We start from the raw sequence: 14,788 nt of genomic DNA on the forward strand, positions 1-14,788 counted from the left end.
GTTGTTGTAAGCAACCTCCGCAAGTGTTAAGAACTAATCCCAAACACCCCCAAAATATATCACACACGCACGAAGCATATCCTTCAGTATCTGAATAGTGCTTTCAGACTGCCCGTCTGTATGAGGGTGAAATGTTGTACTCAACTCCACACGAGTACCCAACTCTCGATGTACAGCCCTCCAAAACCGTGAGGTAAACTGTGTACCCCGGTCAGAGATGATAGATATCGGTACACCGTGAAGTCTGACAATCTCGCGAATATATACCTGAGCCAGCTGCTCTGAAGAGTAAGTAGTAATCACAGGAATGAAATGAGCTGACTTGGTCAATCTATCCACAATCACCCAAACTGCATCGAACTTCGTCCGAGTCTGTGAGAGCCCAACAATGAAATCCATAGTGATCCGCTCCCATTTCCATTATGGAATTTTCAACTTCTGAAGCAATCCACCCGGTCGTTGATGCTCATATTTCACCTGCTGACAATTTAGGCACCAAGCTACATATTCCACTATGTCTTTATTCATCCGCCTCCACCAATAGTGTTGTCTAAAGTCTTGATACATCTTTGCATCACCCGGATGAATGAAGTACCGCGAACTGTGAGCCTCCTGGAAAATCAAGTCACGCAAACCATCTACATTTGGCACACATAGCCTAACATGCATCCGTAATACCTCTTCATCTCCAATAGTGACTTCCTTGGCATCGCCGTGCTGAACTGTATCCTCAAGGACAAGCAGATGGGGGTCATCATACTGACATTCCCTGATACGGTCATAAAGAGAAGACTGAGAAACCACACAAGCCAAAACTCGGCTCTTCTCGAAAACATCCAGTCTAACAAACTGGTTGGCCAAGGCCTGAACATCCAAGGCTAAAGGCCTCTCTGCTACCGGTAAATATGCTAAGCTACCCAAACTCTCTGCCTTACGACTCAAGGCATCGGCCACTACATTGGCCTTCCCAAGATGATAGAGAATGGTGATATCATAATCCTTAATCAACTCCAATCATCTCCGCTGCCACAAATTAAGATCCTTCTGTTTAAACAGATGTTGTAGACTTCGGTGATCGGTGTAGACCTCGCAATGGACACCGTACAAATAATGCCGCCAAATCTTTAACACATGAACAATAGCTGCTAACTCACGGTTGTGTACATGATAATTCTTCTCATGCACCTTTAACTATCTAGATGGATAGGCAATCACCCTACCGTCTTGCATCAACATTGCACCGAGGTCAATATGTGACGCATCACAATACACAATATAAGACCCTCAAACTGTAGGTAATACCAACATTGGGGTTGTAGTCAAAGCTGTCTTGAGCTTTTGGAAGCTCTCCTCAAATTCCTCGGTCCATATGAACGAAGCACCCTTCTGGGTCAATCTGGTCTAAATAGTTATTCATAATCAATTACGAAATCGTCAATTAACTTCATGTTAAAAAAAATCTCGTTTCAAACCTTCACAATACTGATAACAAGATACGAGGCATGAAGACCTCATAATTATTTACCCGAATTAATGAGTCGCATTTAACATCACCTGGGCGGGAACCTACCTCATAGGTTAAAACTCAATAATTACAACACAAAATTGGCAAGTATGCACAGAGAATTTCATATAGAATTTTCAAATAAGCCTAACAAGCATGACTCCCTATTAGTACTATAGTACAAATTAAATTCACAAGGGAGAACTTAAACATACAAATTTTTCTCACAAGGATCTCGTCCTTATATAACTTCCACCGCAACTCGTAGCCCGGTTTAAACATATCAGTTTATATTAAAATGCGAGGATCTCATCCTCGGTTCTGAATCACAAGTAATATGCACATCGTGCCAATCAAAACTTTTCATTTGCTCCTTCTAAATAATTTCCGTTAAACAAAATCACAACACATAATGAACCCGACACCGGTAGGACATATAATTCACAATTTGTAATTAATTATCCATAAATTACATAAAAACTTACCGAAATGAGTAACAGAAAGCCATATTTAGCCTCACAGGTCTTATTAGTGACCAACATGGAATGATAGGCGTAGTTATCTCCATGGAATCTCCCAACAGGAGTAAATACATAAGTAGATTATAGAATTACAAAGCTCACTCATAAGTGGAGCACCATAGGAGGACTCGTTTCGATACTGAGAACCGAATCAAGTTAATGAAATTATTCCTTTATATTAAATCAAGGTCGTACCTGTAACAACACCATCTGATGTAGCGACCTCCGCCATACTGTAAAATAAATATATCAACGGTTGGGTCTCCACCTCTAGGACGCCTTCTACCCACCTATCCTCCACCCCTAACTAGTCGTATGGGTGGTGTAGTAATTGCAATGGGGCACGTAGCCTAAGTGCTTTGATGAAATATGTCTCTCCCAAGTTTGGGACAATTTTCTCATGATGTGCCTAGTATCACCGTATTCATGACAACCCCTTTGCGGGTTAGGCTGCTCATATTAAGTCTGTGCCAGATAACTGGAATAACCATTATAGGAAACTCATGTCGGTGATGCATTAAAAGAACTTACTAGAGCACCCTGAGTAATCCGATGTGTGGACTGGGCTGGCCGACTGCCCGAGCCCCCTCCATAATGATTTATACATGCAGAGTAGAATCCATTGAATCCCCCAAAACCTCGAGACATCTTGGTCTCCTTAGTTTACTTTTTTCCTCACCCCGAACACATTCTAATATCTTGGCAATTTGTACAACTAGCAGAAATGAAGTATCAACTTGTAGCTCCCGAGTCGTACAAAATTTTACGATCATAACCGCGGACTCATTCTCTGGCTATAGGAAGCAAAGTAGGAGTATGACGGGCTAACTTATTGAACTTGATGGCATATTCTGACACCGTCATGATGACCTGACGCAACCGTTCAATCCTATGCGCCACGCATTACGGAGAGTCCGGGAAACAAACTCTTTCAAAAGCATTTCTGAGAACTGAGCCAAGTGGGCGGTGTTGCATTGGCTGGTCTGCCCTCTTCATAGTCTTGCCATGAACACCAGTGGAGAATTATCTCTCCCAAGGCAAATTTCTTCTTTTGTTATGCTGACTCAACATTGTTGAATTGACCAATTTAGAGTTGTTTCGATAACTCCTTTGGTACTAAAGTATAGGATTATTAAGGAGGCGGACATACCGCAATTCCCAACCTTATCCTCTAAAAAATCTCAGGCCTTAAACATGTGTAAATTTTCAGGGAACCTTTCAGTACCACATATATACATTGCAAGGCAAAACTGACATAACACATGACCCCGCAATCCATCCATTGATAGTGGACTCCCCCCACTCGGCACGAAGTCATAGGTCACAATGTCCGATGATCCAAAATAATAACCTTCACACCTCATATAAATCAACCAGACGTCAACGTCCATTGCACCCCGCACATGATTCACTAGGTGATCTCTCAATACGCCTGCATCTTTAGTCGGAACCACACATTAAGGCAATGTTTGAGCATCTCTGGCTCCCTCGTAGTCCATATGCGGCATCACGAACCGTCGACGCACAATTGATACCGAGTGCGCAATGTCATACACGAGTGGATACAAAGGAATATGAGATATATGTTTCAAGCTAAATCAATGACGTACGATAAGGAATCAAAGAAGTGAATATTTCCTAACAGTTTCATAGCCTCTCGAAGATAAGTGCAGACGTCTCCGTACCGATCCGCAAGACTCTACTAAATCTGCTTGTGACTCATAACACCTATAAACCTAGTGCTATGATACCAACTTGTCACGACCCCAAATTTCCTCCGTAGGATGTCGTGATGGCACCTAGTCTCTAAGACTAGGTAAGCCTATCAATACGAAATAATAATAAATATCTGAAATAAATAAACTACAATTCAAACAATTTTAACTCCCAAAACCCGGTAGAAATAAGTCATAAATTTCTAAGAATTTATTCTCTATGTCTCTATACATCAGAGTCTAAAGCAAATAAGGAAGACAACATAGAAAGATAGAAGGGGTCTCCGGAATCTGCGGACGCTGGCAGATATACCTCGAAGTATCCTCGTACAACTAGTTTACTGATGCCTGGTCTAATAAGATATACCTGGATCTGCATAAAAAGATGTGCAGAAGCGTAGTATGAGTACACCACAGTGGTACCTAGTAAGTTCCAAGCCTAACCTCGGTAGTGTAGTCACGAGGTCAGGTCGGGTCCTACTGGAGAATAAATAATGGCATGGTAAAATGTTTAAACAATATTATAAGATAAAATGACAATGGAAATGAATCAAGTAGTATGTCACATTTAATTACACCAAATAATGGCAAATAAATACCTCGTGGAAACAAAACACACTTCTTTTCAACTTTAAGAAAATCACAATAATAATCAAAGGCAAGTACGGCCATAAATCAATATCAACAAGGGCACTCCTGAGGTACCGCCTCGTAGTCCCAAATCATAAATAAATTCATAATATCTCATTTACTTATCTCACCGCGGGAGCCTTCACAATTTATTTTAGAGAAAATATTTTTTTCGAAATAGCATCCCGTGTTTTAGCCATCCTTATCACACCGCATGACTTCTAGTAGTTTTCCCTACTAGCCACGCGTATCAAGTCACCCTTATCTCACCGCATGCATTTCAATACACAGACTTTATACCACCACATGCGTATCAATATCACAATATATCACAATTTGCACCTCAAGTGCTCAAATAATTTATCTTGTCAAAATAATTCAACAACAATATTTTTTCACAATAAAGAGCTCACGACTCATGCCAAAATAAATCATCAATAATATTTTCCACAATAAAGAGCTCACGGCTCCATCATAATGAGTACAAAAATCTTACAAAAATATTCAAGACTAAATAATTCAGGAAAATAATATTTAAAAATCTTTAATACGTTGAATTCAATATCAAATTTAAAAATGTCAAATACTTCATATTAATAATGTTTAATTTAAAGAAATTTACCCTTCAAATAATGCACAGAGTAAAAGAAATCAAGTTTCAACTAAATAGGTATAACAATTAGCAGAAAAAGGTCAAACAATTTAAAGTATATATCTCAGACCAATGATGAAGAATATAACAAGATAAAATAATTTAATAAATGCGCAACAGTGATCTACACAATTTAAAAATATAATCTTTCACATTTAGCCAGTGTACACACTCGTCACCTCGTGTACACGACTTTCAATATATTTTAATAATCACATCAATATTAATTCTAGGGGAAAATTCCCCCACACAAGGTTAGACAAGTCATTTACCTCGACTTGCTCCAATTTAATCAAGTATTTTTTTCTCGATTTTTCGACTCCGATCGACTCGTATCTAGTCATAATTAATTCGATACAGTCAACAAAAATTATAGGAATCAATTTCATAAGAAAATATTATATTTTTCAATGAAATCCGAAATTAGCTCAAAAATTGTCCGTGGGGCCCACCTCTTGGAATCCGGCGAAACTTATAAAATACGATAATCCATTCAATTACGAGTCCAACCATACAAGTTTCAATCAAATCCGACTCCGGATCGACACCGAAATCTCAAAAATTCGTGTATATTGACCAAATCCGAGTTAGAATAACTTACCCAAATATTTTTCCTTGAAAATATATCAAAATCGCCTCTCCTCAAGCTCCAATTCGTCAAAAACGCTAATGGGACGAAGTTCCCTATTTTTATAACTTATAAATTTGTCAGGGAGCTCGATTTATCAGGGAGTTCGATTTGTTAGGGGGCTCGATTTGTGAGGGAGCTCGATTTGTCAAGGAGCTCGATTTGTGAGGGAGTCCGATTTTGACACGGAGCTCGATTTTGACAGGCAGTCCGATTTTGGCAGGCAGTCTGATTTTGGCAGGCAGCCCGATTTTGACAGGCAGCCCGATTTTGACAGCATTTCCAGCAGAAAAATTGCAACAGCTTTTGCAGCAGCTAAGTCCCACTTTTGATCCGTTAACCATCCGAAACTCATTCGAGGCCCTCGGGACCTCAACCCAATACACCAATAAGTCATAAAACATCATACGAACTTATTTGAAAGTTCAAATCACCTCAAACAATGCTAAAATCACGAATCATGCTCCAATTCAAGCTTAATGAAACTTAGAATTTCCAACTTCTACATTCGATGTTGAAACCTATCAAATCAAGTCCGATTGACCTCAAATTTGCACCCAAGTCATAAATGATATAACGGAGTTGTGAAAATTTTCAGAATTGGATTCTGACCCCGATATCAAAAAGTCAGCTCCCCGGCCAAACTTCCAAACTTTAAATTCCTATTTTAGCCATTTCAAGCCTAATTTCACTACGGACTTCCAAATAAAATTCCGATCACGCGCCTAAGTCCAAAATCACCATACAGAGTTGTTGGAATCATCAAAACTCTATTCCGGGGTCGTTTGCACATAATTCGATATCCAGTCACTATTTGAACTTAAACTTTTAATTCTTTTCATCAAAATTCCGTATCCCGGACTAAGGACCTCGGAATTTGATTAAGAGCATACGCTCAAGTCTCAAATCACGATACGGACCTACCGAAACTGTTAAAATACTGATCCGAGTCCGTTTTCTCAAAATGTTGACCAAAGTCAACTCAATTGAGTTTTAAAACTCTAGTTCACATTTTAATCCATTTTCATCTGAAAACTTTCCGAAAAATTTTACGGACTGTGCATGCAAGTTGAGGAATGATAAATAGTGCTTTTCGAGGTCTTAGAACATAGAATTAATTATTAAATTTAAAAATAATATTTTGGGTCATCACTCTGAGTTTCCATGAGATGGAATCTGGATTAAGCTGGAGAAACCAAAATCATGTACTAGGTTGTGATGATCTTCGAGCTTGGTTTCTAATAAAGCTATGACATTAGGTCGATGATAATCCAGCATCGAACGGAAAGCTCTTCTAAAATCAACATTACTTGCACCCCTTCAATTCGAGATGATGATATTCATACTAGTATTCTGAGTTGAGGACATCCTCCTTTGGCTCGTTGGAGGACTATTTTGACTTATGTTGCCTTCTTGGTTCATCCAATAATGCGTGAACATTGTTGGAACCATCACTACTGCATATTGGTAGATTCCTGGTGGGTTTAACTTCCTTATAGTGATTGAGCATTTCCTCAAATCCACGGAGCAGCTTAAGATGAATCGTTTTTCTCTTCTTGCCTGGAACACCATTGTTTTTTAGTACCTCATCACTCCATGCTCCACTACTCTTTCTGTTGGCACCTCTTCCTCCTCTTCTGAAATTTTAGTCTCAAGATTGATCATCACATGTTTGATTTCTTAAAAATACTTATATGCCTGTAATTTATTTCAGGAGATTATTTCAAATAACCTTTAGCTTTTCTTAGTATTATTATAAACTTCTAAGTAAAACATTACACTAAATTCTTCAAAAATCTACGAAAGTATACGAAAAATAGTTTTGTAATGTGTAGACTAAGAAATCTTAATTAAAAGAAAAAAAATGTTAATTCAGATCAACAATTATAACATGCAATTCTGATTTTTAGAACATAGTAATGAAAGTTTTTCGCATGAAGCTATCTATCAAACATACCTTCCCGCATCACATCAATTATGTTGTAAATTTGCTTGTCTGCTTTTGCTTCACCTGCATTCCGATAATATTTTCTATGAAACTTGAGAGCACAAGCAATATTATCTCAATGCCAAAATCTAAAATGAAGAGGATCAAATACAAAATACTTTAAGGAAACACAACTCAAAAAAAATCCATGTCTATAAGAGCAAAACAAACCCAAGAAAAACAAATTCATGTCTATTATTCTCAACTTAATCATATATATATAGATAGATAGATAGATATAGATGTATTTTGTCAAGTATACTTATATTTCATATCAACAGACCTTTGAAAAATGGCACTTTGCTTTTCTAACACCCCACCCCCCCCCCCCCAAAAAAAAAAAAAAAAACTAACAAAAATTGGTAAATCGTGTGTTAATTTATTTGGGGATAACTAAAATGCTCCATTTTTCCCCTTTATGATTTACTTATAAGAGAAAATTTCACAAGTATTGTGACTATGAATAATTATCAAAATATATTTCTTGGCTTCAATGATTTGAAGGCCAAAACATTAGTTAAATGTTTTAAACCTTTTCTACTTTCCATATTTCTCAACCTTAGTTAATTCATCAACTCTCAACCAAGATATTAATAGTCAAACAAGTTATTTGTTGATAGTGACTTTTTAATTACCATTTTTTATGGATTGTTTCTAGTTAACAACTAAAAGGTAGAATACTTCACAAAATAGATTAGCATCCCTAATTTTCACATGGAATATCCGAGACAAGAATTTTCTACTTTGTGGAGTCAACTCGTCTTCCCTAAAGCGGAACCCACATATAAATTAGTGTTCAAAAGGCAATAGATATCAAATTAATAAATACTTTATACACATATTTATTTATTCTCACTTTAATTGATAATTGTTAAAATATTAAATCATTTGATTTGGTGTAATTATATAAACACCGGGTACGAGTAAATATTTACATAGGCTATTTTTGAATTCACTATTTACTTTTTCTAATCAGTATACATATATTATACATTAATTATATATAAATTATATATGAATTATACATATGGTATATCAACCAATTATATTTAATTTAAATAATTTAATAAACGACTATTTAGATTAATTTTTCTTATAATTATCCTAGATTTCATTTGGCTATCTATTAACCATGATTTTTAATTACTTTTGTAAAGTGTCAGTGTAAACACACACACTTTTGAGTGTGATATATTTAACAAAAAATCCAACTGCCCGTTATTTTCCATCATTTCTCATCTTCTCTGCTCTCAAGCAATAATCCATGGCTACACAAATCAAGAAACCATCACCTGCTTGTGCAAAAATAATAGAAGAAATTACAACAATTTACAAATCACTACCAACAAGACCATCAATAGTAGAAGTTGAAGCAGCAAATTCTGTACTAAAATCGGTAGAAACTGAAGAAGAAATTAAACTTGAAGAAATATCCAAGAAAGTAGAACCACAAGATGTTCCAACTGAATTATACTCTGTATTACAACAAGTGAGAAAATCCATAGTTTTGTTTCAAAGTCAAGAACAAAAGAAAGAGTCAATTCAGTTAATTGAACTTGAAAAGACTTATCAGAAATTTGATGAACTTATTCAGAAGGCTTCAGAGTTGGTTTCTGTTGAGGACTCAATTGGTGAAATTGAAGAAAAAGTTGTGGTCAGTAATGAAAAGAGTGAGAGTTTGAAGGTGTTAGTTGCAAGTTCTGAAAATACTGCTGTTTCCTCTTCAGGTTTGGATTTTTCCTTTTATTTGTTTGTTTGTCCAAGATTTCAACTTTTTGCTTTCTTCATTTGTTTGGAATTATTGGGGGTTTTGGATTTATTTAGTTCAGCTCTGCTCTCATCATTTTACCTGTTTTTAAGCTCAAGACTTTCAGTTTGTTCTCCCTACTTAGAATAAAACAAGTTATTTGTTCTTTTTCTGCTGCTATATGCTTGAATTTAGAGCTAAAACTAGTAAGCATATAGTTGATCTCTTCTTCTTCTTCTTCCTTTCCCTTTTCTTTTATGATAACAGTGTCATTCGGGCCAGTTTGTACGCATCTCAACTGTTCCACATGGTATCTGCTATGTCTTACAGCACAAGTACTGAATAACTCTACGTCTGTCCACCGAGGCCTAAGTAGATAGGAGAAATCACATACTCCCTTCGTCCCAATTTATGTGGCGGTATTTTACTTTGCACGGAGAAAACTTTTGAAACTTGTAGTCTAAAATAAATCATATTAGATATTTGTGTGACTGTAAATCATTTCATCACCGATAAAATAGAAATCCTAAAGATAAATTATTCTAAATAATGAAACCCCTTTTCCATAGTTTCCATAGTTAAAACCCCTTTTTAATTGACAATGGTAGCTTGCTATGTACCTCGACTAATCTAGTGGATTGCCGGATATAGACCGTGAGCATAGGTCTAGGTAAATCTGCACGCCATAGTTGGAGCAGAAAGGCTCATATTGAGTATTGTAGCTGGGATTCGATTCTAGGTTTGATCTTCTCTCTCTGCCCTCCGACAATAGTTAAATGAAAACAAAGAAAATAGCAAGTTACTTTTATGACGAACAACAACGACTACACTTCAATTCCAAGCAAGTTGGAGTCAATTATATGAATCCTTACTAACCATGTTGCTCTATTTAAGCTCATGTCAGACCAATATTATACAAAATAAAAATAAAAAGTACCAGAAGTTCTCTATAATCTCCACTGGCATATGAAGCTCGGACCGAACTAAAAGACTTTTATGACTAGACAACTAATGTGAAGCCCAAAGCTTCAATCTTTAGCAATTTCTGATATTTAGTTATGGATTTATAACTATTAGAGAGTAAGCATATGGATGTTTTCAATTCATATATCTTGAGTGCATGAAGTTTACACAAGTTTTAGATTATTATATGGTAGGCGTTTTGAACTTAACGATAGGTTTGTGATTAGGGGCGGAGCTAGAGACCAAAGTATGGGTCGATCGAACACAGTAGCTTTGATCTAAAAACTGTACTATTTGTCTTAAGAATCCATTTAATAATATATAAATTATTAATTTAGAATCAGTAACTTAGAAGGGCTAAAATCTTGAACTCATAAGCTTCAAATCCTGGCTCCTCCTCGGTTTGTGATTCATACTATGCCCTAATTGTTATATGATTTTGCCTATAGGGATCAAGCACGCAGAGAAGTACAGTTATTTGAAAGTGGCCGCGCTAATTGAAAACGCTGCGAAAACTGGAGCAAAGGTTGTTGATCTTCACAACAAGTTAATGGACAAGATTGAATGGCTTCCTATGTCATTAGGGAAGTTAGTGAAAGTCACTGAACTAAACTTTTCTGATAACCAAATTATGGCTCTTCCCACTACAATTAGTAACCTTAAGTCCTTAACAAAGCTTGATCTTCACTCCAACCAAATTATAAACCTTCCTGATTCATTTTGTGAGCTGCTCAATTTGACTGATCTCGACCTCCACTCCAATAGGTTGAAATCACTCCCATCTTCTTTCGGTAACTTAGTAAATCTGATCAATCTTGATTTGGGTTCAAACCGGTTCACTCATTTGCCGGATCTTGTTGGGAACTTAACCTCATTGAAGAGACTAAACGTGGAAACAAACGAGCTTGAGGAACTTCCTTACACGATTGGATTCTGCTCTTCGCTTGTAGAGTTGAGGTTGGATTTTAATAAGCTTAAAGCTCTTCCCGAAGCAGTGGGGATGCTCGAATCTTTGGAGATTCTTACGTTGCACATTAACAGAATTAAGGGATTACCAACGACGATGGGCAATCTCTCTCGCTTGAGGGAACTTGATGTTAGCTTCAATGAAGTTGAAAACGTGCCCGAAACGTTTTGTTTTGCGACCAAATTGGAAAAGCTTAATCTTGCTAACAATTTCGCGGACTTGAGAACATTGCCAAGATCAATTGGGAACCTTGAGAATCTTGAAGAGATCGATATCAGTAACAGTCAAATAAGAATACTCCCTGATTCCTTCAGATTCTTGTCAAAGTTGAAAACTTTTCGAGCTGACGAGACTCCACTAGAAGTACCACCAAGGAAAATAATAAAGCTAGGAGCTCAGGTATCTTAAGCTAAATTTATATTTCTGTCAACGAATTTTGGACTTGTGATCAGTAGATTTTAACTAGTTATTTTTTCTTCTTTTTTCTTGCCATCAGGCTGTTGTAGAGTACATGGCTGATATTGCTGCCAAGAATGAATTTCAATCTCAGCGGCCAAAGAAAAGGAGAGCTTTCTTCCTAGGAATTGCCCTTTGTTTTGGCAGTGAGAGGAAGAGGCGGATTTAGGCGGGTTCTGTCAGTTCAACTGAACTCATTTCTTTCGGACCGAACATGTGTGTATGTCTAAGATCATAATCATTCTGAACCTACTGACTCTAGATCTTGGATTCGCCTAAGTAAGAGGTGTCGGATACCTTCAAGATTATCAAAACAATCAGTTTTCATGACTTTTTATGTATATATGTGAATAAAAAGTATGTTCAAGATTGTAAGGCTATAGCTATGTTACTTCATATTTATTGCAAAAATGTAAATACTGTTTTTCAGTATCTGTTGTAATATAATTGTTGGTTTGTGAACCATTGGTATGCTACCTAAAATCTATGGTATACTGTAGTTTTTCATTCAAATACTTTCTTTCACACTATAATTATCTGAAGTAATATGGATTATTGAAAGACTTTAACAGTTGGAAAATCAAATCTTGTTTGGTCCATGTATTCAGAATACAAAACCAAATTGAATGCAATGTGGTTGAACAGCTTGCCTAAGACTTTGACTTGACTACAACAATGAGAAAAGTCAAAGTTAAGTATTGGTGTATCATATATAGCGGTGGAAAATGGGCGGGTCGAAAACAGGTAAGGCAAAAAACACATAAATTATGCGATCTAACCCATATTTAATATGGATAAAAAATAGATTAACCGATGATAACTATTTTTTTTATCCATTTTGCCACCACTAATCATAGATGAGGTAACAATTGAAGATTGAACATTACAACAGTAGAAATTTGATGAACCACTATATCTTGTTACTCTTTAAGAATGTCCTTAGGGGTTTGATCTATTATGTTTATTACCTTCTATACAAGAGTTTAACTTTTGTGCATTGACAAAGTTTAATTATTTTACGTCACAAGTCTATTGTAACAAGTTAAACTATAAATGAATCTTTATATTGTCAACGTATATAAGCTAAATTTTTAGTATAAAGGGCTATCCCCGGGGCGGATCTAGCGGGTCGGTTACTGATTCTGTGGTTTACATTAATTTCGTTGCTTATAGTAGAGTTCATTTGAGGTCGTTGTAGCAACTCAAAAATAAAGATCCGCCTCCCCTTGTTTTTGTTTAGCACTTCTGTATATATCTTTAGATCAATTAAAAAACTGCAAAGGGTCAAATATACCCCGCTACTTTCGAAAATGGTCTAACTATCCCTCGTTATACTATTGAGTTATCTATACCCCTGCAGTCATACTTTGGGTTCAAATATACCCCTCATTTAAACGGAGGGACACGTGTCATCGTCTTATTGGCCAATTCTAAATATCTCCTAATTAATTAAAAAATACCCAATATCCATACCCGAAAAGCAATTTTTTAAAGCAATTTTTTTGTAAAAACTAGAAAAAACTGAAATTATTTTTACTAAAAGCTGGAAAAAAAAACGAATTTTTTTTTTTCAGTTTTTACAAAAAAACTGCTTTAGAAAAAATTGAAAAATATTTTCTAAAACAATGTTTTTGAACAAACTAAAAAAAAAGCTGAAAATCAATTTTCTAAAGCAATTTTTTTTGTAAAAACTGAATTTTTTTTTACTAAAAGCTGAAAAAAATGAAAAAAAAATTTTCCAATTTTTACCAAAAAACTGCTTTAAAAAAAGCTGAAAAATATTTTCTAAAACAATATTTTTGTAAAAACTGGAGAAAAAAAAAACTAAAAAGCAAATTTCTAAAGCAGTGTTTTTGTAAAAACTGAAAAACCAAATATTTTCTTTTTTTCCAGCTTTTAGTTAAAAATATTTCAGTTTTTTTCAGTTTTTAATTGCTTTAGAAAATTGCTTTTCAGCTTTTTTTTTCAATGTTTTTAAAAAATATTGTTTTAGAAAATATTTTTCAGTTTTTTTAAAGCAGTTTTTTGTAAAAACTGGAAAAAAAAATATTTTTGTTTTTTTCAGTTTTTAGTAAAAATATTTTTCTAGTTTTTTTCAGTTTTTACAAAAAAAAATATTTTTCAGGTATGGATAATGGATCTTTTTAATTAATTAGGACATATTTAGAATTGACCAATAGGACGATGACATGTGTCCCTCCGTTTAAATGAGGGGTATATTTGAACCTAAAGTATGACTGTAGGGTATAGATAATCCAATAGTATAACGAGGGGTATTTTTAGACTATTTTCGAAAATAGAAGGGTATATTTGGCCCTTCGCCGATAAAAAATATCTATGGATAGTTTACTTGGACTCATTGGAATTCTTGAGTCTTGACTAACCATATTTGTTATGTTGTTTTTTATGAATATTTTACTTGAAATCCACACCTAGAATCTTATAGAAGTCATTGATGAGCGCAGGATTTTTTTTAAAAAAACAATTATTGTTTCCTATTTATATTTTACGTTGGACCAATTGGAATTCTTGACCAATAATTTTCACTGTCTTTTTCAGTGGCTTAACAATAACTAATAAGTAAGTTGGTAAACAACGTTACCTGCTTTTGGAAATGTACTGGACCAGGCTTTATGTGGTATAAAATCATTTATTTGGACAATATTTTAACGTTTAAGGGTTGTTTGGTTGGACTGATTAAAAAGTTAATAGTTAAAATAGTACAAGATGAGAGCAATTTCATATAGTCACTCTCAACTAATTAGGAAATATGAGGCGCTTGACTGATTGAAGTTTGTATGTTGAATATACTAGAACTTCTGATGTAGACATGTAGAATTCTGTATATTTTAGAGCACATCACTTATAAGCAGCCCAAGAATATTACTGTATCTAAGACATAATTTAGTAAATAAAAAGTATGTTTTCTTTGAAAGTTTAAGATTTTTTATGAGATGGTCACACACTTCAATATGGTATCACAGGAAGGCAGAGGTCATGAATTCTGCACGCGAGGGG

General features: G+C 35.3%; 1 protein-coding gene across 1 annotated transcript; it reads left to right on the plus strand.

Moving 5' to 3' along the window:
- Positions 1 to 8,836: 8,836 nt before the first annotated feature.
- LOC107767041 (uncharacterized) lies at positions 8,837 to 12,232 on the plus strand. Its single transcript, XM_016585954.2, has 3 exons — positions 8,837 to 9,364; positions 10,797 to 11,713; positions 11,811 to 12,232. The coding sequence occupies exons 1-3, from the start codon at positions 8,902 to 8,904 to the stop codon at positions 11,937 to 11,939; spliced, it is 1,509 nt and encodes a 502-aa protein (XP_016441440.2). The 5' UTR covers positions 8,837 to 8,901; the 3' UTR covers positions 11,940 to 12,232.
- Positions 12,233 to 14,788: the final 2,556 nt, after the last annotated feature.

The sequence above is a fragment of the Nicotiana tabacum genome, chromosome 15, assembly GCF_000715075.1.
Source record: "Nicotiana tabacum cultivar K326 chromosome 15, ASM71507v2, whole genome shotgun sequence".
NCBI lineage: Eukaryota > Viridiplantae > Streptophyta > Magnoliopsida > Solanales > Solanaceae > Nicotiana > Nicotiana tabacum.